Source organism: Copadichromis virginalis, linkage group LG13 (genome assembly GCF_057382275.1).
Source record: "Copadichromis virginalis isolate Kocher_CV1m ecotype Utaka linkage group LG13, C_Virginalis_male_GT1.1, whole genome shotgun sequence".
NCBI lineage: Eukaryota > Metazoa > Chordata > Actinopteri > Cichliformes > Cichlidae > Copadichromis > Copadichromis virginalis.
Window position 1 is genome coordinate 6,127,609 of NC_140630.1, and position 25,834 is coordinate 6,153,442.

General features: G+C 41.3%; 1 protein-coding gene across 1 annotated transcript in view; it reads left to right on the forward strand.

Moving 5' to 3' along the window:
* The window catches only part of LOC146695131 (uncharacterized), an 87,130-nt gene extending 65,066 nt beyond the window's left edge, over positions 1 to 22,064 (forward strand). Inside the window, exons 3-5 of the mRNA XM_085477041.1 lie at positions 3,268 to 3,404; positions 9,937 to 10,061; positions 12,554 to 22,064. Of these exons, the coding sequence (XP_085333167.1) occupies positions 3,268 to 3,404; positions 9,937 to 10,061; positions 12,554 to 16,842 (4,551 nt within the window). The 3' untranslated portion in view covers positions 16,843 to 22,064. The remainder of the gene's footprint in view (positions 1 to 3,267; positions 3,405 to 9,936; positions 10,062 to 12,553) is intronic.
* Positions 22,065 to 25,834: the final 3,770 nt, after the last annotated feature.

The window sequence follows — 25,834 nt, forward strand, 5'->3', positions numbered from 1 at the left end:
AGAGACATATTTTTTTTTATCTTATAAAATATATAAATTAAACAGTGAGACCTGTCAGTAGCAGAAAGGTGACACATCATTTTTTGTGTGTGCTCTGCACTCCAGCACTGTGAATCTTAAAGGAAACAATAATCCTCGAGGTGAAACTACCGACTTTCGGCCAATGCTTTACAGCTGATGAACTTTCTAGATACAGTAGCCCTTTGTATACAAACTGTACTGTTCGATGTGGATCTTTAATTTCAAATCTATTGTTCATGTTCTATATGGTGTAGTGTAGTGAAACACTCCAATTGATTACATTATGTTTGGGGTAAGTTGTTATTCCCTGTTTGCTATTGCCAGCAGTGATTTATCTACAGTTCACCTGGTCAGCATCATTTCCACTACATAACAATATCAGCATGGGAGGAAATAAATGCAACCTTGGATTGTAGATGAATACTAAGCATAAGGATCCCTTGAACCAGGGCTCCCTTTAGAAATATTCACAAAAAAGATTCACACAAAGGAGATGTCTAATTTAAAAATGCTGCTAATACAGCAGTAAGACTAATATATATTTTTAAAAAGGAATTTGCTACATGATGCTAGGAGTGGAGGGAGGTGTTTGTTTTATAAACACTATGCATTGGTTGATAGCTTCACATCTGAGTAATGACGCTTCAGTATCCCAGCTGACACAATGTAAAGTACATGGAAATTCCTCTGATTTCATTATCTTGCTGTGTACCACAGGGCAAATTAATTACTGAAAACAAACAGGGGAAATACCAGAAAATCTGTTAATATCATGTTTCTGTTTTTGGAAATAGCTTATTTTTGTTTATCACTCAAACTGTATTCAGCTAAATGTGACAACATGAAATTTGGATGAAAAATGTCATCATGCATCATCCTAAGACTCCAAGAGGTTCTACTGTTCGCAATGCACGACTTTCATGTTCCTAGATAGTTGTAGAGCATGTATAATGCTGTGATTCTTAATCTCTTATTTTTGTATCTTTCTTTGATGATCTGAACATGTTAGTCTAACACATTTTGATATTAAACACAAGTAAATACATAACGCAGTTTTTAAATGATCAGTTCATTTATTCAGAGAAAAAAAAACGGTATCTAAAAGTGCCTGTGTGAAAAAGTAACTGCCCTCTAAACTTAATAAATTGTTGTGCCACCCTTGCCTGCAAGAACTGTAATCAAATGTTTGCAGCAACTGGTAATGACTCTGAAACTGATGGTTAGACATCAGAATTTGTGATTGCATCAATTACAGCAAGTCGCCAGGTCCCGAAGAAGCAAAGCAGCCCCAGACCATTACACTACCTCCGCCATGTTTGACTGTTTGTATGACCTAAAACGCTGTGTTAGTTTTACACCAGATGTAACGGGTCTCAAACCTTCCAAAAGATTCGACTTTTGTCTTTTCAGTCCACTAAATATTTTCCCAAAAGAGTTTTTTGCCTTGGAACTCATGGATGCCATTCTTGCCCACTCTCTTTCTTATTGTTGACTCATGAACTCATGACTGAGACAACTGAGGCCTGCAGCTCTTTGGATGTTTTCTTTAGATTCCTTTGTGACCTCCTGGGTGAGTTGTTGATGCGCTCTTAGAGTAATTTTGGTCGGCCAGCAACTCGGTTCACCACTGTTCCACTGTCCCACTGTTTACTCCATTTGTGGATAATGGCTCTCATCGTGGTTCACTGGAGTCCCAAAGCCTTATAAAATGCTCTATAATGTTTTTCCAGACCGATGGATGGCTTTGTTTCTCATCTGTTTCTTTACATCACAGCATGATGTGTTGCTTTTTGATCTGATAGTATACTTCATTTTGTCAGACAGGTTATATTTAAGTGAGTTATTTATTCAAAAGGTCTAACATTAATCTGAGCATGGTGTGGCTGATGAAATGTAAGTTAGTTTCTTAGAAAATGTGGATAATCAGTTAATCATGTGAATTATCTGTATATGATATTGACTGTTTTGATGATCTGAAACATGTGTGACAAATATGCAAGAAAAAAATCAGAAAGAGGGCAAATACTTTTTCAAGGGCTCTATTATTGTAGTCTCCATTCTATGATATGATTTGGTATGTAGGGCTCACCTGAATGAATGTATCTTAGGAGTTTGTGCAGCTTGACCATCTGGAAGGACACTGGCTCTATTCCACAAAGTGTCAAAGTGTCCTTGGGCACGATACATAACCCCAAATTTCCCTTGAATCCCCTGAATTTCCCTGTAAGTGTGTGAAAGGTTGTTAAAAATAGGTTCAAAAGTAAGCAGTAAATGTGTGTGTTATGAATGAATGTGGCCTAAATCAGTGCTAAAAAATATGATGCTATAATCACTCAAATGTTAGCAAAAAAAGAGCATTTGGGCTCAGTTTGCACAAAAGAGACATAGCCTTCATTCCACCTCAGGTTAATAGGCAACATCATCGGTATTGCAGGAAACTATCACGTGTTGGGTTGTTTTTTTTTAAATGTTCGTATTTATATTGATATGCTGTAAACCAGTCTACATGTTTCACAGTTTAACGGTTGACGGTGTGCTAACGGTGTTGATTCAGTCCTAGTTTGTCGCGTTGTTATGGTCTACCGTGAGGCTTCCTGTCATTCTGTCCACCCTTCACACTGTATGTACACCTTCCATGAAAAATCACAGGCTACATAACAAACTTTAACAAACCCCACAGTGTCTGTCTTCCAGCCTGTCTCTTTGTGCCTCTGTTTGTCCGTCTGTCTCCCTGCCTGCCTCCATGTTTTATCTGTCTGTCTATTTATGTCTGCTTATCTATTTGCTGGTGTCTCCGCCCGCCTCGCTGTCTGTCTCTTGTCATCTGTCTATTTGAGATGTGAACCCACAGGTATATTATTATCATTATTATTATTTGTGACACACACATAGGCACACACACACACGGGCACAAATGACACTCGCACACTGTATCAGTATCTCCGGTCAGCAGACAGCTTGCAGACAGAGCTCAATAAGTGAATTAAGCTGGTCTGGACTCTACTAAAGCTGACACTGGCTGACTTAGACGGTGCATATAGACACACATGCACAAACAATGCACACACACACGCTTACAGACAGAGCAAATACACAAGACTGATAACTCCACCCACTTACCTCACAAATTAAACATTTAAATTCATCTTTTTAATGCATTATCCATTTGACCTCTTACATCTCCTTTTTAATGCAGCCCTGATACGACCGCATCTGCTTCTGTTAATCACTCTGCTTGTCCTGCAGCGACTGAAGGAGCTGAAACAGAGGGAGTTTTACAGAGCACTGGCCTGCAGGAGGCAGAGGAGGCGCAGGGAGGAGAAGAGAGAGGAGAGAGTGCTGAGGAGACTCAATCAGCATGAAGACAGGAGGACGGGAGAGTGGTTAGTAGCATCCATAAGTTCTTTCTTTCCTTTCAACCCATTTATTATATTTTATGTGTAAAAAGCTCAATTGTATCAGTTGCTCCATTTATATTTTATGGAATATGTTTCAAAATCGATTTGGTAAAAAAATATGTTTTCCAAAAATCAGTGAAACTGTTAAACATTGTGTTTTTCTTTATCTTTTAAAGTCTTTTTTAGGACTTCAAGCTGTAGTTTTTCAATGGGATGAAAAGAGTACAATGTCCACATCTGCCTTTCTCTTGCCTTTCTCTTCAGCCCCACAGAGCATGAATAAAAAAAATCTATTTTGTTTTTTTTGTTTTATGACCAAGAAGATTGATAGTTTTGGTTCACTTTCCAGCTCTCAGGAGTACCATTTCCACCAGCACCAAGCAGCAGATTTAGAGGAAAAAAACTAGATGGACTACTGAATAAGCTAAAAATGAAATTCAGTTGTTACTGAATTTAATTCACAACAACAGTCACCTCAAGGTGTTTTGCAGCATTGTATTGCATTCTGTGGGAGTAGAGTTAAGGTAGCTGCTCTGCTTTGTCCTGCTACATGGCACTAAAGAAGATAACAGTGAAGGACGTACTTCCTTAAACGTAGTTACAGCACTTTCAGAAAGACATCTAGTGTAATGACATTTATTGCCCAGTTCTGTGTAATCCATTATTGTAATATTAAATGTTATCAAATACAATTTTTTTTCCATTATGTTTATAAGAAGTTTGGAAAATTGCTCATAAATAAGTACATTTGTCCTGCATGAGGTTAATCTCAAACTTATTCTATCTTTTAAGCTAAATAAATCACATTATCAGACTAATATTATTAATAATCTGTCCACACTTAGTTTGTCTTCTGCTTCATCATCACACAGGACTTAAAACTGTGACAATGCTCATTCCAGAATAGATGGCGGGAAAAGATTCAAGATTCAAGATCTTTATTGTCAATACAACAATATATATAGTATAGAGTGTATCTATCGAAATGCCATTTCACCCCAAGCCCCCCATGGTGCATTTATAAGGGTATCAAAATATATCTACAGGGGATATAAAACTAGAAATGACAAAAAATTAATAACTCACTATATTTAAGTAAAATGAAAAAGATGAAAAGGTACTAATACTAACTATATCTATGTATAATAAACACGGACAAAAGACAATACAAAGTGATCATGTGTAATTACAGTAAAGTGAGATGTTGGTATTGAATACTATGTTCAAGTTATGGTCAGGATATTGTGGACAAGACAAGACGAAGACATGTGAAAGATGTAAAATGTGCAAGTGTAGCATAATGTAGATGTGAAAGTTTGTGTTGTTATTATTGAGTCTTCTGGTGAGTACTGTAAAAATGTTTGTAGAGATCTTTATGTTTGTCAAAGTGTTTGTTTGTAAAAGTGTTTATGTTTATCGGCCCTTTGGTGGTAGTTGACTGCTTGGGGGAAGAAGCTCTTGCAGTGTCTGGCCGTTATGGTTTTGATGCTGTGAAACCGTCTGCCAGATGGAAGAAGGGAGGACAGTGCATGTGAGGGGTGGAAAGTGTCATTCACTATGCTGATTGCACATCGGATGATGTGTTTGATGATGAGCTAGGAAATGATTGGGAGAGGGCCTCCAATGATCCTCTCTGCTGTTCTCACTATCAGAGACTTCTTTTCAGCGAAAGTGCAGTTCCCGTACTGGATAGTGAGGAATGAGAACGCTCTTAATGGTTCCCCGGTAAAAAGATGTGAGGACGTGAGGAGGGAGACTGGCCTTGTTCAGCCTCTGAGAAAGTGAAGATGTTGTTGGGCTTTCTTCAGTGATGGTGGTGGTGTTCAGGTTCCAGGAGAGGTCATCTGATATGTGCACACCCAGGAACTTCCCGTTGTTGACCAACTCAACAGCAGATCCATTGATGTGCAGTGGGGTGTCTTCCTGAAGTTAACAACCATCTCTTTAGTCTCCTGAACAGACAGGTTGTTGCTCTGGCACCAGTCCACCAGGTGTTGTACCTCCTCTCTGTATTCAGACTCATCATTGTTAGTGATGAGACCCACCGCTGTTGTGTCATCTGCAAACTTGATGATGTGATTTGAGCTGCACTGTGCGGTACAGTCATGTGGTAGCAGAGTGAACTTGACACATTCAAAGTTCAAATGTGAATTAATGATGGCCTTGTATTTAAGAGCCTCACACTGTGTCTCAGTTTGATAGCTCCACTGGTTTACTTTAGTACTCTGTGTAAACAATATGCAAAGTGTGAATTATTACAGGATAATAATGTCACTAATCAAACAGCAACCTGACCTGCTGCATTTTGAAACTTGTCTAACCTCCGAGCACATCTTTTTCATTCAAGAAAACAATTTAAAATCCACAAACACCAAAGCGCTCGTACTGGCCTCGCTGCTGCTCATGTGTTCACGTCCAAAGACATTCCCTGTTTCCTGTGTAGCCCATGTGGTGACCCTCGTGAGAACACATTCAAACTTTTGATATTTCAAGAACTTGTAGAGTACTTTATATAGCTGCGCTTGTTAGTATGTATACCCTCATCTGATTAAAATTATGTGTTTAAGTAACCACGTGAGACCCAAATACAGTACGCCACAAAACTTAAGGACCTAAACAGTAGTTGTAGTAGTTATACCCATGGGTGGCTTCAGAGTGAAGAGCATGGTGACAAATACTAACATAATTGAATAAAACTGTATCAAAACTTATACTTTAGAAAATCCTAGTTCAATCATTTTAATGTCTCAGAAATTTTCGACCTTTTTAAGTTGGTGTAACTGATTATATTTAAATTAACTTGAAGTATTTTACAGATGTGCAGTACCCATTTAGGAAAATTTCACTGTACTTATTTCTATAGTGTCTTTGTAGCTGCATTTGTCCAGTACTATTGTAACATCCAGAGTGGGTGTGTTGGATAAGTTCTGGGTTTGCAGAAGCAAATTATGGGTGTTACGTAAAATATTATGCATGTTCAGTTACTATGTTTGTTCCAATATGTTTACAGTATAGTTGTCAGAGTGGTTAAAAATAACCTAATGTTTGCCCCACACAAGCCTGTAATCAAAATATTGAAAAAATAGTTGACCAACAAATTAAGGCTTTAATTTGAAATATAATTTCCGACTGCACAAAATTAACACAAATATCTACAGTTACTAGAAAGGGGTTGAAAACAGCAGATAGGATGCAAAATGAGTGGAAAATATGCCTCAAAATTACCACAATTATCACAACAGAAGCTCACAAAATATTGGAGGTGGGTACTTTCTCACGCCCGACTGAACAGGAATGACTTTTACTAAATCAGCCCTGTCCTTTTCATGTAGCTGCAGTGAGTTACGATCATCAGACGGTAGAAATGATGAACTTGCGTGAGCTGGCTTATCCATTACGAGGAACACCCCGCCATGTTTATGTCTGTCAGAGCTGCTTTACAGCTGCGTGTTAATGTTGCTGAAAAATCTACATATCAGTCTGTTTGTTCATGTGCCAGTGGGAGGCTCCGACATCTGGGACTCTCAAGTGGGCTGCCAAACAGTTGTTGTGCTCACGTGCTGTTTGTCTTTAAAAAAATCCTGTAAGAATAATGATAAACAAACAGAGAGGTCCAAAAACAGATGATGCAGATTTGGCTGCTTCTTGCTCAAAGCGTGTGATGAGAAAGGTTCATCTGGCGAGCTACCAAGCACAAAAAATTGATTTCTCAAAATGTATACGATTGCACACGAATCCACAATTTGAGCTCAAAGCTGCAAGTCCCAACCCGAGCATGCCCACGTAAAGCGAACATTGATCTCTGCCTTAAAATACTCTCTGAAGACATGATCTAACATCCAACTTTTGACTCCATGCATGCATGTTCCTGGACTGACCTATGTTTGTCTCTCAGCCTTGCAAGTAAAGAAGAAAAGAGAGATCACTGAGAATCTCGTTGGTCACAATGCAATAAAATGCATTTTGTTGTGCTTAACGGGTATTTTCAGAGTGGCTATGAAGTGTTTCTGACCAATCACGCTGCACGGCTGAACCCACTCACTGTACATTAGATTAGATTAGATTAGATTAGATTAGATAGAACTTTATTAATCCCTCGGGTGGGTTCCTCTGGGAAATTCGATTTCCAAAAAAGCACAGCACCGACAGAAGTTACAGAGTTATACACACACACATATATATAAATACAGAGACAATATAAATAAAATATACGAAGGGGATAAATATAATAAATAGGAATAAAAATAAAAATACAAGTGAATTGCACATTTCAAGTATTGAGTCTATTGCACCGTTGACTATTAACAAAGGTATTGTACAGTGAGGTGCAGAGGCACTACAGCTTAGTTGTTCCCCCCTCCTTTGTCCTCCTGTTTCCCCTCCCTCTCCCCTCCAGAGAGGAGTTAAACAGTCTGATGGCGTGTGGGACAAAGGAGTTTTTAAGTCTGTTAGTTCTTGTCTTTGGGAGAAGCAACCTGTCACTGAACAGACTCTTCTGGTTGTTAATGGCCGTGTGCAGAGGATGCCCAGCATTGTTCATAATGTCCATCAGTTTCTTTAATGTCCTTTTCTCTGCCACTGTCACCAGAGTGTCCAGCTTCATGCCGACCACAGAGCTAGCCCTCCTGATCAGTTTCTCCAGCCTGGATGAGTCCTTCTTTGCTGTGCTGCTCCCCCAGCACACCACAGCATAGAAAAGTACTCCAGCAACCACCGACTGGTAAAACATCCTCAGGAGCTTCCTGCAGATGTTAAAAGACCTCAGCCTCCTGAGGAAGTACAGTCGGCTTTGGGCTTTTTTATACAGGTGCTCTGTGTTGCATGACCAGTCCAGTTTATTGTCCACCCACAGCCCGAGGTACTTGTACTTGTTGACCACCTCCACCTCCTCCCCCTCTATCTGAACCGGCAGTGGACCTGCTCTAGACCTCCCGAAGTCCACAACCAGTTCCTTAGTCTTTGAGGTGTTGAGTTGCAGGTGGTTTGTGTGACTCCATGCGACAAAGTTCCTCACCAGACTTCTGTACTCCTCTTCCTGATCATCCCAGATACACCCCATGATGGCCGTGTCATCTGCAAACTTCTGAATATGGCATAATTCAGAGTTGTAGCAGAAGTCAGAGGTGTACAGGGTGAAGAGAAGAGGGGACAGCACAGTTCCCTGTGGTGCTCCTGTGCTGCTGACCACAGTGTCAGACGTGATGTCCTTCAGCCTGACGTACTGTGGTCTGTCGGTGAGGTAGTCGGAGATCCAAGCCACCAGGCAGGGGTCCACCTCCATCCTGTTCAGTTTTTCTTGAAGCATACAGGGCCGGATGGTATTAAAGGCACTGGAAAAGTCAAGAAACAGGATCCTGACCGTGCCTTTTCCCCCATCCAGGTGTGAGTGGGCTCTGTGTAGGAGGTACAGGATGGCATCCTCCACTCCGACACCCGCCTTGTATGCAAACTGTAGTGGGTCCTGGGCATGTTGTACCTGTGGTCGGAGGAGGTTGAGGAAGAGCCGCTCTAGAGTCTTCATAAGATGTGACGTCAGTGCCACCGGTCGGAAGTCATTCAGCTCATTGGGCCGGTTCTTTTTGGGGACCGGGACGATGCAGGATGTCTTCCATAGGGCGGGCACTCTCCCCAGTCGCAGACTGAGGTTGAAGACTCGTTGTAGCGGCTCCCCAAGTTCAGCAGCACACGCCTTTAGCATCCTAGGACACACCTTGTCTGGGCCTGCTGCCTTTCTGGGGCGAAGCTTCCTCAGTTGTCTCCTGACCTGATCCACTGTGACACTGGGAGATGTTTGGGCAGAGGGGAGGGGGGGAGATGTCTTGCTGCTGAGAGAGGGATTGGAGGAGGGGGGTGTCATGGTGTCAGGAAGGGGGGGAAGCGAGGGAGGTAGGAGAGTGGGTACATGTATCAGTATCGGCTGTCATAGCCATTTTCAGATTTGCAACAATGCAGTTTGGCTCCTGGCACAAAAGGAGAGAGAAGAGAAGCGTGGCCAAATTGATTTTCAGCTGGATTTCAGCTCTACTCTCCTCTTGCTCTCCTCAATGCTCATCTTCTTGTTTCCTCCACTCTTCATTTTTTTCCTTTCAGTTTCCCATCTATATTTCTATTGTCCTCTTTGCCTTTATTTTTTAAATCTTTCCCTCCTATCTCCTTGCTTCCTCTCCTCTTTGTTTCCACTTCATTTTCTCCTCACATCTCTTCTTATTCATCATTTGATTCTTCTTGTCTCCTCATTTTCTTTTCCTTGCATTTTCTTTCTTCTAACCTTTTCCTCTCCATCTCTTTTGATCTCCCTCTTTCTGATTTCCTTATCTTTTCTTTTGTCATTTTTCTCTCATTACCTTCATCTTTTTGTCTACGTTTCCCATTTTCTTTCCCTTCTCCCTTTTTTCCTTTGTACTCTTCTCTCTTCTCTTCTTTTAATTTATTCTGTTTATTTCATTCTCTGATCTATTGCTGCGTCCTGTTCTCGCGGTCTTTTAACGCTTTGGTCTTTGTATCCTCCTCTCCTTAGTGCTCCCGGTTCTGGTCCCATGTTCCGGTCCACCACCGTGGCTGTCGACTCAGCCGATCAGTCCAGACCAGAGATTGTGCAGAACGGCAGCAATATCCATCCAAGCAACACCACACTGGGAACAAGTAAGAGCTTTTATCCACTTAAAAAGGCATGTACTAGGCTTCTTAAATACTTTATGAGTATGTGTTTGGTTTGGGTGATGAGGATATCACTCTTGATATTGAGGGATTCAATAGCGTGTGGTCTGCTGCAGAATCGCTGAAATATCTCTGTTGACAGCAGACTCTGATGTCAGAGCTTTCACTTCTTTTCCAATGTATAAGACCTGAAATGCACACATATGAGAGGGTGTGGTTTGAGGAGGAGTGGAGTACAACATAACAAGCACCTAATCTGGTTGGTTAGACACTGAATAAAATGATGCTTTAGGGTCTCTGTAGTTGCAGTGAATATTAGGGAAAATTAAGCTATCACTGGAGTTGCTGTAATAAATCAACACAGACATTTTGCCCTGTGTTCAACATTGATGAACCTTGACACACAATTTCTTGCTGTTGACCAACTCCAACCCATCTCAGCAGTGCTGACCTTTGTGCGAATGGAATGGCTTAAGACTCCAGAATAAATCATATCATATGAGCATTTTACAGTTTATATTTTGCTCTGGCGGACACTGGGGTATTTTAGTTGTGCGTTAAGGAGCTTGAGCATAAATGGTGGCATTTACTTAGCGCTTATATCTCTGCTTTTACTGTCCTCTGCAAGGAAGTGGCTTGACTATCATAGTTACGATGAAAAACAAAAATGCTCACCTTAACATATTACAAAGTTGCTGTTCCCAGTAGAACAATACCTGAACTTCAGTTTACCAGGAAAAAATGGGAAGTAAATGTCTAGAAGTTTGGCAAAAAAAGAAACAAAAAGTATATAAAGAGTCCGGGCAAGCCAAACAATGAGTCCTGAACCAGAAAATAAGCAAAGAAGCAGGGATTCTGGAGAGCTACTTGGTCTGGGAGACAGTGAGACCCTTCTCCCAGCCTCCTATAAGCAGGGGCAGGGTAATCCTTAATTAGTCTACCTGGTGGACCTGAGATAGAGGAAACACTGTAGCAGAACAGAATAATGAAAGAAACGGGAAGCAACACAGGTGGAAGGTATATAACTATCGCAACTTAAGATTTCGTATCTTGTTCAAAAATATTTTTCCAACTGAATTTAGTTTCATGTATAGCACCGGTTTTACTGATATAGCACCAAGAATACTTGTCTCAAGGCGGCTTGTTTTGTTAGGTAAAAACTCAAATTATAAATGATCAGATGATCCCAGATGATATGAACAAGCATTTGGTGAAGGTGGGGAGAAGGAGTCAAAGGAGCTTGCAAAGAAAAGCGTCTGGACTTCTTTAAGTTACTTGAAGACGTTTCACCTCTCATCCGAGAAGCTTCTTCAGTTCTAAGGTCAAATGGTGGAGAGTCCCAGTGAAGGAATTTCTTTGTAACAGGAAGAAGTAGAGAGAGAGGAGGTGCAGCCATGAGAATATAGAAGACAGAAAAGATTGTAGCTCCTCATAGAGAGTCCATGAACAACAAAAACATCAGTCAAACTCTGGGAAAGAAAAATACAAGAGTTAATGACATGCTGTGGTAGCAGGGCCTGGAGAAGAAGTAGTCAGTGCATCATGGGAAATCCCCAGCAACCTCCCTATAGCAGCATAACTAAAGGATGCTTCTGGGTCAAGTTGCTTACTATTATAGAGTTTTTACTACTTTTTACTTTACTTCTCCTTTAGTTAAGAGGGAGAAAACTGCACTTGAGATAAGTTATTATTATTTTATTATACTGTACTTGAGATTACAGTATTTTGTCCAACACATTCACAGTGTATGTGAATGTCTCAATAGAAATGCTGTGAGAATAACTCAATAAGATCAAAAGTAAGCAACAGCAACGCGTTCAATATGTTTCCTCTTCTCATTTTAAATTTGAAATCAGTGCAAAAGTTCAAGAAGGGTTGAATTTAAGTGGAGTTGAAGTCCTAAATGCATTTCACTTTTAGAGTAGGAAGACTCATAATTCCCCTTCTAAAATTCAAACAGTTTACAAACAAGGTTTCTGATGTAGCATATTATAGATCACTTTTAAAGTTATGATTCATCTTAAAACCTTCACTCAACAAACAATTTCTCTAAATCTCTCACCAAACTGACATATAGACAGACGAATGTCTGACAGCACGGTGAGCCCCATAATGGCTGTAAAAAGATGGATATTACACATATTACACAAGTCTTATTTTTTGCCATTTCTAAGTGAGACACATTCAAATCTGCGCTTATTTTTTCCTAAGTCCATCCTACATCCATAAATCATATTTAGACGTGCTGAAAGCAACAAAAGAGTAATGGTGCGGTACCAAAATGCTCAAAAAAGCCTAAGGAGATTACTGTATAGGAAGCCTTAAAAATGAATGGTATTCTTTGTAGGAAGGGTATTTTGTATCCCTTCCTACTCTTTTCTTTATAGTTAGGTTCGACACATAATCCTGTTATGTTCTACATGTAAATGTAACCAGTGTCAGCTGCTATAATCCTTTCTGTTCCCCTCTCCATCTAGAGTCTCAGATCCCCCGGATACAGCCCTTCCTTCCTCTGGAAACCGCACTCCTGAGCAAAACACAGTGGACCTATGAGCAAACAGACGCCAACAGCACCACAACTACTGCTGCTTCTGACTCCTGCGTGCTTGACAAGACCCATCTGGATTACAGTCAACTGCCAACCATTACACCCAGCATCAGCACCACCCTGACAAACAGTGATACCAACAGCTCTACAGAAAACAGCCACTTTAACAAGATCCCTTGGGCTCATGATTATTTAAGCCATCCCATTACTCCCAATAACATCCCAACAACAGCCTCTGGCGCCACCCATAATGGCTCCATTTTCAACAAAACCACAGTGACCAGCATCAGCAAGAACTCCACCACCCCCTCCATTACTAATACCACCAATGTCAGCATCAACAGCAGCAGGGAAGTATGCAGAGCCTCTGACGTCCAGTCTATCCTGAGCAGAGTCCGCCCTGTCTCTTTCTCGCTCCCCAAAAGGAGCTGTGTCCTCTTACACCAATCAGCTGCCGTATTTATCCAAGCAGGGCAGGGCTCTGGCTTGTCAGGGAAGCAAGAAGGTGCGGCAGTGCATGACAGGAAAACAAATCTGGGGGAGAAAGTCACCGATCAGCAGCTCAAATCATCCGCAGACATGGTTGCTGTTGGTGTAAATCACTGGAATACTGGAAACCAGTGCAGTGAGGAGAGTAAAACTGAAACTCGACCCGTTGAGGCTGGAGCCATTATGTCTACTGAGAAAAGAACTGTGGGACTCTCTGGGACTGGAGCCCAGGTTTCTTTATGTAATCGCAATGTGATCAGAGTAGAGGACTCAATTATCAATGGGAATGGAGCCCAGCTCTCCTTATGTAAGGACGATGGGACTGGAGCCCAAGTCAGCAGTGAAAGTGGGACTAGAGCTCATTTTTATTTAAACAGTGGCATTTCAGGACATATTTCTGAAAGTGTAAGCACAGATTCAGAATGCGGAAGCAGCAAAGTTGAAATCCATGATGCTGTGGAAAATCAGACAGATTTAACCCAACCCCAAGAAGTAAAAGATCTGGCTTGTCCTACAACAAATGAGCCTAAAAAATCTATTTCATGTGTTGAAACCACGTCAGCTCAAGCACAGCCCAAGCAAACTCCTCTCCCCAATCCCCAATCTCCCCAGTCAAACTCCGCTCCATCAAAAGAGTCGGCTTCTTTGCCTCCAAGTCGTCCCAAAGAGCCGTTTTGTCGTGTCCTGAGCCGAGATGGTAGCAGGGTTCTTCTGTGGCCAACGGAGATGGTCAGCTACACCAAAACTTCGCCCTCCATTTCCTACAGTGTCAATCCTCTACTTTATGACTTCAGAGCGCATAACAGGGCCAAGGAAGGGGGTGAAAAAAAGAAAGGAGGGCTGGAGGAAGGGGGTGAGAGAATAAAGCCATCTGTGATCAAACAACCTGACTGCCAACAGAGGCAGAAGGATATGAAGGGAGGAAAGGAGGTGAAGATAGATGAAAGGGAAGAAGAGGATGAAGGAGGACAGGCAGGAAATCCTATGGAACTTGTAGCCCATTGTAGCGGTAGCGACGCAGTTCCGGATCGCTCCAGCTGCCATGATGAAAGCGCTTTAAAATTTGTTCCCATTTCTGCAGAAGGCCACCATGCTCCGACGCTAGGCCTTCAAAAATCAGGGAGGAGGAGGAGGAAGAGGAGGGGTGGGGTAAGGAGAGGAATGAGAAAAAGGGGGAGAAAGAAAAGAGGAGAGGAAACAGACAGAAAAGAGTCAGAAAGGGGAAAAAGGATAATAAGCAGTCTTTGTGTGAATCAGATGTTTGAAGGAAAAGGAGAAGACAGGCTGCAAAGAGAGGGCACCGTAAAAGAGGAGAAGAGAGAAAAAGAGCTATTAAGTAATCTTGCAGCACATCGGCTGGTGGGAGGGATAAAAAAGAGGATGAGGGGAGAAGAGAGAAGGATAAGACGAGATCAGACAGAGCAAGAGAGGGCAGGTAGAAATGACGAGAAGAGAGGGGAGCTATTAAGTAATCTTCCTGTGAATCGGTGTAATCGGTGTAACCAGCTGTGTCTGCAGGTGAAAAGGGAGGCCAGCCAGCATCAATCTCAGCAATCAGCCTCCGGGTGGGGCCAGGGGCTCAGAAAGCTCCTCTGCAGGGATGCAGCATGTAACTCAGTGATTAGCCTCGTCCCAGGGTCTGTTATAGAGATGCCATGCTGTCCTGCAATTACACCCGACCCTGCTCAGAATGACAGAGAGATGGGGGTGATACACAAAAATACACAAGCAGGGAAGGAGGACAGACAGGGAGATGAGGAGCAAAGGAATCTGAGTAAGGGAGAGATAAGCGCTGCTCCGAAAGCTGAAGAAAACGCATGTAACCCAGCGATTAGCTGTCTTCCTTTTTCCTGTTGTGACACTGCAAGCCAGGCAGAAATTTGTCTTGTTCCTAAACCTCACAGAGAAACAGCATGCAAACCAACGATTAGCCTTGTCCCTGCTCCTTTTAGAGAAACAGCGTGCAGTCAAAGACAAACAATACCTGCAGGACACAGCAATCTTGTGTCAAGCCCGACCACATGCTGCTCTGCCCAACAGACAGAAACAGAGCCCAGACTGAGGCCGGCCTGTGTAGACATGACCCTCCCTGCCGATGCGCTTTCAGAGGAAGGGATGTCGAAGAGAGCAGCAACAGCCAGCAAGAGGAAGAGCGGATCGCCGGAGGCTGGGGCAACGCCGAGGAAGAAACGGAAAAGGGGAAGGAGACAGGCGAGGAGAGTCGCTAGTGTTTTAAGGCAAGACGGAGCTTGCACTGATATGACTTCGGATTTAAACGAGGGCGAGGCCTGTTGCATTCAGGATGGTAACGAGGCGCTTGAACTCAATAGCAAGGACACCTGCAACACTTCAGAGGACAAAACTGTTGACTGCCATTTGCTCTGCAGGACAAAACACTCTCTGTGTTCAAATACCAGGGAGGGTAACACCGCTGACAAACTCGATAACTACTGCAGCTCTGATGACAGCAAATTCAGCAATGCAGACGCTAATGACTACAGCCAGTTTAACGTCGGTCCCTCTGGAGGCGAGGAAAAGGTGAAGTGTTCACCGGAGAAACCTTTTAGTGACTGTCATACCAATAACAAACCCAATGACCACAGTCAGGATGATGGAAAGGGCACCATGCAAAATAAGCGTGACAGTTCTGCCATCTCTAGTGCTACTTTTGAGAAAGACAAAAGTCTTTGTCATGGTCACGTGGCTAAAAAAGCCAGTGAGAAAACTGCAGACACACCTGTGGATGGCCTTTCTGAAGATTATTTTGCCTGTAGCACTAATAACAGACACACTGACCACTGTCAATGTAAAAACACAGTGAATGAAATAGAGTCTAATGACTCCAAAGCCAATGACGCATTTAGTCATAACTGCGATTACAGCCAGAAAAATAACAAAAGTGACCACAGCGAGGAGGAGAAAGCCATATCTCAGTGCCACATTCGACACAAAAACAGCCTCTCTGATTCAGTGATTGATTACAAAAGCGGCGTAGGGATTCAGCAAAGTGTTGGAGGTGGAGCCGATGATATTGACGGTGGTCAGTGTGACGATTTTAACGGTAATCATGTCACTGATTGTAATCACTGTGCTAATGCTGTGAATGAAGAAGTTGCACCCGTGAGGGAGCAGATGGAGGATGAAAGCGGTGTGGAGAAGGAGAGAAAGAAGGAGGAGGAGAAACAGATGGAGAGGAAAAAGTTGAAGGAGAGGCACGAAGAGTGGGAGAAGGAATGGGTGAGGAGGAAGGAGAAGGAAAGGGAGGAAAGAAGTAAGGAGAGGGAGATAGATTTTGAACCTCTCTTCCCAGAGAAGATGCCCCGCTTTCCTCATCGCCTCCCTCCATCGTGCATCCACCTCCATCCTCCTCTCCTGCTCCAGCCATCCTTTTCATCATCCTCCTCTTCCTCTATCTCCTTCCATCACACCATCATCCAACATCACCTTTCCCTCCTCCCACCCGCACCACACCTCCCTGTTCCTTCCTACCCTCATCTTATTCCCTCTTTCTCCCCACATTTATCTCCCATCCCTCCACCACCACCTCCACCACCACTACCTCCTCCTCCCGCTCTTACTCCCACTTTCTATGCATCTTCTCCCATCCCTCTCCTGGATGCCCCTGGTCCATATCCCTTAGCAGCAGCATTTCACCCTGTGCAGAGCCACCACCCATCTCTGTACCCCACTCCACATCCAGCAGTTTTGCCCTTGCAGTTATTGTTCTGAAAAAGAGGAACAAAAAGAAAGAATTGAGAGTGGTACATGTTCACATTTGTGATACAAAAAATTACTTGTCAGGTGGGTGCAAACAGCTTTGGGTGTCATCGCTTGCATACTTTTACTGTAGCTGAAATGTGAGGAATTTCAGGAACTCTTGAGTAAAAACACAAAACTGATCCTTCTTAAAGTCAAATCCTCTGGAAAACTTCATCACCGCGTCCAAACACTCAAGCACTGATTCACACATCTGAAAAACAATAAAGATGGCTAATTATCTTCATCAACTGCAATCCCACTTGAAATGAGCCTCAGGTGTGCAGCCAGCGGGATCGTGGTAGGGATACACAGCTGGGCTCGTTTCCCTCAGCAGAAATCAGTCAGAGCTGCTGTTTTGCATTTTAAGCTGGCGATTTGCTCATGAGGCACGTTAGAAAATGTTGTGACTTTAAAGGATGAATTCACCCTCGCATGCTCAGATTTCTTCAGTCTGTCATCGTAGATGTGCGGGAATTTTTCTTTAAATTAATTTGTATGTTCCGGGTCGCTGGCCATCAAGAGCTGATGGCATTCAAGATTTGCACAGGACAACAGGAAGTTGTTTTTCCCAGAATGGGTTCAAAAGAAACCCAAAGTTCTAAAAACATTAAACACGCAATTTTTTGCTACTTTGCTGTTTTGCATAATTAGAAAGCTTCATCGTTTAACAAATACGAAAGGGTATTTTCTGGTTAGATTTCACTAACAAAATATGAGTCTGTTGCCACATTCACTTAGTTTAAACCTACATGTTTTTATTCTTAAACTATACTGGAGTAGCTCTGTGTGATTCACTGTTCAAAGGACCCTGTTTAGTACTGTATAAGCATCCACCATTTAACAGACAGGAAAAACACATCCACACCATAATGAAACAAACTTGAAAAATCGTAGATATTCTAGACAGAATCTCAGATATTTGTATAGAACTAATGGCAGCAAATCCTCTTTAACTTGGAGCTAAATAAAGCGCAAAATTAAAGGAGAACTCCACAAATTCTACACATCAAAGACTGTTTACAGGTCTTGTGGAGTTGCCCTTGAGTCAACTGGCTGGGACTAAAGTTTGAAACTGAATAAAATCTGGGGGTGTGGAGTTTGGAAAGAACTGAGCTTAGCAGCAGGCACATGTAGCCCATTCCTCATCGCTGCCTAAAGCTGTAGGCTTGGAGCTAAAGGATCCAATGCTAGCATAACATACCCAAACCTTGAAGTGCACCATCTGCAGTCACTCGGCACTGTGGGTAATGTAGGAATCAGAGTAAGACAAGGAAGAAAATGTATGGAATTAAAAAAGATGATATCTCTTTAGTCTGCTTTAACAGTAAATTTGCCCATTGTGGGTCCAGCAGAGTTAATATATGCTAAAATGGTAGAATACTACAAGACTGGCATAGTAATAGACAGATAATATGTTCAGGGCGTGAAAGCATAAGTAGGCCGAGATAATGTGAACACTATCTAGTCAGAATAACAGGAAATTTTCAGGGTCCAACACGATGTGAATGCAGCATGAGCCAAAAAAAAGGTCTCTTAAGAGACTCTGTGTAACAAAATTGTCTTTCTTTCTCCTATCTTTCAAAATTATGTTTTCATTTTACTGTCCAGTACAGCAATAAAACAGATGAATAATGATTTTCAGGAAGTGCAAAGAGAAAAAAAAACCTTCTTTGAGAGAGGTTTTAAAAGTGCCAATTTAGGGAGCCAGCACATGATGCAGCAAACACATCTGCGTTTGCTCAAGGATGAGCAGATTTCCTGATGGTAATTCTAAGCTGATTTGTTATTACCTAGAATTGACTTGTTGTTACCTAATGTCACCAAGGACTGCCACTGGCCTGTGGGTCGCCCTTTGAAAACCTTGGCTCAATGAGATTTTAAAGCAGCAGAGAAAGATGTTGGTTTCCCTGTATTTAGAGATGAGTGTTAGGGATAACTGCAGGTCGCAGAGCAGTCTGTATGTACACCAATCAAAGCTTAACAACAGGTATCTCGGAACCAAGCATCAGACAAGTTTGACCCAGTCGTGTGGGAAAGAAACACAAGAAACACTTAAGAGCAACCTTGCAGATGAATTTGTCTAGAGTTTACATTGACATCTGAAATTACAGAAAAGCCATGTCCTAAATCCTACATAGCAATAAAGTGATTAAATTTATTTATTTGTTTATAAGTAAATTTATAAATGTATCAAAAATATAGTCTTTGTTTTACGTTGTATTACCCTATAACTTACAGTACTAAATTTTAAAAAAGGGGGAGGTGTGAATAGCTGGAAAATCAGTGGATAACACGAACACAACTTACAGTAAAATGTTAATGATTATTTTCTATTTTCTGAATCAATATAGGACTGCTAATGCTGCCATTACAGCAAAAGCCATTGATTGTAAATAATAGATGAACAAACCCACAATGATTTCACATAATGCTTTGTAAAATCTTAAAACCTTGACTGAAGCGTTTTTGGCCATTGCCAAGACTTCATACTAAGAAATACATGCTCACATGGCAGCACTTTGTATATCTATTATAAGGTAGCAACTGTGCGCTCCCTCAGCTACATTAAATCCTACAATTTTGTAACTGAAAGCATGATCTCACTCAAAAATCGCAAAACAAATGGAAATGTGTTGAGCACATTCTGCGCTCTCTCTGTGACCCCGACTGTAATTCTGTGCAGCGAGTTCATTAATCCACTTCTGCACGTAGGAAAAATTACTTTCCTGTTTTCCACAACACGCCATCAAAGACAGATATTTCTGCACTTTGCAACTATAGCTCCATTTCTCTGTGTCCTATGCATGCATGGTTGTAAAATACCCCTTGTCACACTTTATTATTTATATTCTGGCACTGGCTAAATCAGGAGTGGGCTATGCATTTTCCCATGGGACCACACGAGACACAGTGGAAAGCTGCACCAATAAGTTGAACTCAATTCTTTTCAATATTCATTTAAGTCTTTACAAGCCTATTGGTGCACCCCTCCAGCAGACCCAACGTCTCTTGTGGCCCCTTGGAAAGTTAAATTGCCCACCTCTGGCCTTAAAACATACCCTGGTTTATGAACTGTTTGACTCTAAATGCAACCATAAGTTACTAAACGAACGACATGTTGTATTCAGTAAGGCTTGAAACTAGCTATTGAGATAATAAAATAATCAGAGGTCATAAATCAGGTGAGGATTAGGGTTGTTTTACCATATACTACCTGCTTTAAGAAAATCCAACGTTTCCCCTTTTAGACCACGAAACCACGTCCATCTTTTATATACTATCGTCTATGGTATAACATAAATTGTGAGTCTGTACTGCAGTGTGTCTTTAGGCTGTGACGGCTGAACGTCAGAACAAAATGTTAAGTTCAGAAATAAGCCTTTGCTCTTTGTTTCTGATGAACTGGCTCCAGCGTCTGACCTTTACGCTTGACGTTTTAGACTGTTGATTTTCTCCCGTCTCACTCCACTGCAGCTGAACTACAAACATCCCGAAGAGGTGGTTAACTTTGCATTTAGTGACTCACCCATTTAGGCCTAAACGCACACAATGAGTGATTTAGCACGCCGCAGGACACAGTTGACTCCAACAGGGGTTTTCCCCATGAGACAGAGCCGCGATGAAACGTAGAAAGATGTGAGGATTTGACTGACAGGTAATGAAAAAATAACCATTTTTTTAAATTAACACTCTCACCCCTCTGTTGTCACTCACTGGTTGCTTGTTGCACTTTGACAGGTGATTTTCCACTCTGTGGTGTGTGACAAAATAACCCAAGCGCAGTCACATCATTTCACTCAAACGCAGGATGTTCAAAGTGTTCTTTCTTTTTCTATCTGAACAACGCCTCAGGGTGGATTTTTCCTTTAAAGCAGAGGGATACGACACAGTACATACGGAAAAGGCGTAGCTCTACCCTTATTCTTTGTTTAAATCTATCGCATTTAAATGATCTCGGCTGAAGTGCAGGAGAAATTTGTCTCAGATAACAAAATGCGCCGCTTCTTCGTAAATCCGGAGAGCCGCTCCCGACTGCATGACACTCAGACTTTCAGAGGCGTGAATGGCAGGAGTAACGAGGAAGGAAGAGCGGAGAAACGCCCACACCTACTTACACATTGTTTTTCTCTCGCTCCTCTGAAGCTGAACATCTGGCTGCGATTGCTGTGGGGCATCACTGGCAGCACCTATTCATCTCAGCGAATATGGATTATTCTGGTGCAGGCGTCTATGACAAAATAAAAACAAATAAAAATATGCATTAAAATTCAACAACAGGAATCAGTTTTTGTGGGCAGATTGGCATCCTTATTCTCACTAAAATCTTAAGGCATGCTCTGTAAAATATATTGGTCTTATTGATCCCAGAAACTTGAACGCACGCAGACACACACATACACACACACACACACACCTACACACACACACGCGCGCACACACACAGCTTAATAGGAACAGTCTTTGCCTGCCTTGCCTGCTCTGCTGTTTTTCCCAGAGCTCATCATTAAGTAAATGCTGCCTCCTCACCTTTGGTAGGTTAGACATGTCTCTGCAGTGACACTATAGGTGCCTGCGGTGACATACATGCAGCTTACGAACAGTAGCAAACCTCAAAACTTATTCCTCTTCTTGCAGCAGTGTGTGCAAGAAAACATGAGAATTATAGCTAATGTGATGACACAGCAAGGTGTCCTCTCCTTGTAGCCGTGCACCACACGGGGTATGAAACCATATGTTCGCTATGAACATAGGTTTTCTGTATTATTGTGATAAACTGTGTACATTAGAAAAGAAGAAAAAAAAGCTGTTATTAGATGTATTTTTGTAGAGAACCCTCAGTTGAATGAGGCACAGTTTTTGTATCATGTACTCTGATGCTATTTTAGCTAGTAAACAAACCCCCACGCCCACCTACTATGTCCTCTTGTTGAGCTGTTGTGCACACTGTATGTTCTTTTAAAGGTCCGGTCATCAATTAATGGGTTCGAAAGGCATTATTTCAGTTTCTTCAGAAAGCATTTTATCCTGTTTTGTCTTGAGATCTGATAAACTAATATTTAGCTGATTTGTTTGTGTAATCTCATTTCTGCAAACTCATATTCAATGATATTACCCTGCTAATATAATAGATCTAGTAAATCCATTGAGAAAAACGAATTACTCTGAAAATGGAAATAAATCAGTGGACTTGATATCAGAGTGTCTTGTTGTCACTGTTTTTCTCTTCCTTTGACTTGCTTTCATAAGCCCAGTCCATGAAACTGTGAATCGATACCTTTTACCACCACATCCCTGTAATTCCCCCTGCCTGTGAAACAATAAAGAAAATGAAGACAAAAAGAGTACAGCGCTCATTTTGAAAATATTTTAATAATTTTTCAAACTTGGATCGCAAACTAGGGGCAAAAGCATGCCTGGGAATTCATAGATTTCCCTCAGATGATCCGTGCTTGCTTTGGGATTGAGACCTTATGCATGTGTGGCTGTGTGTGCATGTGTCCAGAGGGCCCACCGACAGCTGCGACCATCATGTTCAATGACTAAAATAGCAGCAAAATTCAACATGTTCAACACCTTGGGCTATGTTAGTGTGTACATGCATACAGTGTTTCCATCTGTGTGTGAGCGTGTTTAGGGTATGGAAGTAACAAATGCAGCGAGTGTGACGATTCAAGTTCACCTCATTACTGAATCAACGGTTCTCAGTAATTTGCTTCAGTGACCTTTAAAAACCAACAAAGAAACTTCTGACATTAAAACTCAACCATATGGAATTAGTTTCACAAAGAGTGCATGTGATCTTTCGGCCCTGAAGTCAGCTTCTTACAGCCTCCGTGATTTGACTTTTCTCCCCGCACTTGGCAGAAAGGGTTGATGGATGTCTCGAGTCAGGCAGGCACTTTATGGTGAATGAGTTAATAGACTTCGCGGTGCATCAGCGGCACTACATTATGGTCCACTTCCTTTGCTCCAACCACAGAAACTACTCAACAATGTGTTAAGAAAACCTCAGCAGTGGCTCATTGTGCACAGGGAGCATGGAGAGTAGGTTGAACAGAAACTGCTGTTTTCACTGTCTTCAGGCTCAATTAGAAACAAAATATGTTGAAAAATGCATATTTTCTGACAAAAATAAATTCTGTAGCAGAAGCACTCAAAGCTAGAAAGCCGCTCGCGTCCTGTAGAAATATTTATATGTAAGAGATTTATATGTAAAAATGTTTTTACCAGGAACACAGTAAATTGCCAGTTTTACCCAGTTAAATTCAGATTCATTCATTTATAATGTTGTGTGTACGCAATTTTGGGACATGTACAAATGTAACCAAATGCTTCCTTCTTTGTGTCTGACACACCAGATGGCTGGTCACAGAAATCCTGCTTGGAAACAGTTTGAAAAAGGGCAGGCACTTTCAAAAACATAACTTGCTGATTATTGGGCAAACTATCGTTCTATCAAGCGTGAAGAACACTGATGATGAAAAACAAGCTGCAGATATTTCCTTTTGTGTAGTCTAACACAAGCTAATCACAACTAAACCAAAAAAAGAACTATAAGACAGTGCTTGCTAAAAAACACAAACACTTGCGTCATTGTATAATAATATATCCATAGAAGGCATTAACACAGAGTATATTTGTTAAACGTTTGTCAGGTGTATGGATGACCCACCCTTCTACCACTGGTGTCAGCAACCCTTACCATCAGTTTCAAGCAATTCCTAGTGAAACAAATTCAAACTAAAACATATTTGAGCCTTTTTGTTAAGGTGAGGTGCAACTAATAATTTTAACTTGATAAAAACTTTTAATGATTTCCATTATCTTTTAGCATGCTTAGGCCTACTTTGAAATGCAATACCTTTGGAACTATGCAGGACACTCTCTTTGTGTGCAAAATAATTAATTTACAAGTAGCCTACTTTGAGAATACTTCAAAACTAGTGATGTTAACTGCTAATTCTACTTACTTGCACTTGCAAAGTCATCTTCATGTCTTTGGTTAAATGTTCTGTCATTGTTCAAAATAAGCAAACTTTATCTAATAAGATCAACAAGTACTCAATGTACCTAACTGGGTAGTTAGCATATTATTAGGTCTTCCTTGGCACCTTCATAGGAAGAACTCCAGAGGACTTATATCATATGTGCCATGAGCTAACTTCAACCAACAATACCACCAAAACATAGGACGCAGCATGTTCAAAAAAGAAATAATGTCAGTTTGTGCACAAAAGTCACTCCAATGAATCACTTTAAAAAAAAAAAGCCAGATGTTTGGGCAAACCATCAGTTTATCATGTTCATGTAACTTCAACCTACTTGAGTAAAAGAGAAAAGCCCGCGGAGCTGTAAAAACTTTGAGAGCATGTGGTTAGATAGTGCTTCCCGTCTTTGCTAAAATAAATAAATAAATAAATAATTAAAACATTGTGTCGGAGTGACTTTAATGTGCAATCACTTTCCAATGACACTTGTTTTGGTGTTTGGCTTCGCCATCTTTCTACTACAATATTTACGCCCATAGTTGAGATTTTTTTAGTACGTACGTTGACAGAGAACAGAGTTCTGGCCCACCCTTCTTTACAGTGCTAGTTTCAGTAGATTACTTTTAATTAAATAATGCCAGCAAACCTCAATCTCAAAGTCCTGCTACTGCATTTTAGTCAGGTTGAGGTCTGAGCTTTGATTGGACCACTGCACAACTTAATGCATAAACCATGCATATAAACATTTCATGCACAAATCAGTAATGTATTAATATTTTCATAACTGAATTTGTTTGTTCTCTACAAAAATTATTATTATTAATATTATTTACAGTTTTTCAACCATTACCAGCCAGAATCATGATTCTACTTTGGTCTCATATTTTCAAAGAATATTCTTCCAGAAAAAGTGGCTTGTTCAGACCCATTCTTCCATATTGTTTTTTGGTAGAGAAGAGCCTTCAAAACTGTCCATACTTATTCATTCTGTCATGAATTCTAACATTTAACATGCTAACTGAGGCCTGTAGAGTCTGACATGTAGCGCTTGGGTTTTTTGCTATTTCTCCAACCACAGTCTGACCTTGGGGTGAATTTGCTGACACATCAACTCCTGGGAAGATTATGAGATGTGTTAACACATACCTGAATGCTCCAGACCAGCAAACTCACCAAACTTCTGCTTTTGCAGAGGTGGCCACACTTGCTGATGATTGATGAATCAAATGTATTTGATTAGCAGCAACTGGCTGCTATTTACTATAAGTGAGATCTTGAAGAAAAATCTTAATAATTCCAATTGTCCTTAAGTATTATTGCACTTATCTTCAATGGCAAAAAGTGCTTTTTAAATAGGGAAAAACATTCATTGTCATACTGCTTTATCCTAACAAGATAAATTAAAGACAGTTGCTGACTGAGGAAAGGAAAATAATTGACAAGCATGCTTGTGGTAAAGGCTACAAGACACTGACCCACCAGACTGATTAAAGCAGGGTTTGAGTGGTGAATTAAAAGTCTTCAAGGTTGCACAGTATGTGGCTTTCTGAGGGAAAGTGGGCTCTGTGGAAGAAAACCCTCACATTTAAAAGAAAAACATAAAAAACCCAACTGGAGTTTGCTAAAATGCATGTTGACAAGGCTTCTGGGAGGATGTCACTGGAACAGATGAAACAAAATTAGTGTTTTTTGTCACTTCAAGTTTCATAAGTCCTGTGTTCATGCAATGATAAAAAGAGAATCTGTCAGAGAAGAAAAACAGCACCCCTACTGTGAAACACAGAGGAGGCTCAGCTGTGTTATCTGGTGTCTCTGGAGCAGTTGGCTCAGGACACAAGGAAATCGGAAAACTATCAGCCCAGCGTTATAGAGTCTGCCTCAGTTGTTGGTCATGTTCCCTGCATACATGGATGAAAAACAAAGACTAATTGTTATGAATTGCCTTGCTATGACGCATGATATTAATCTGATAG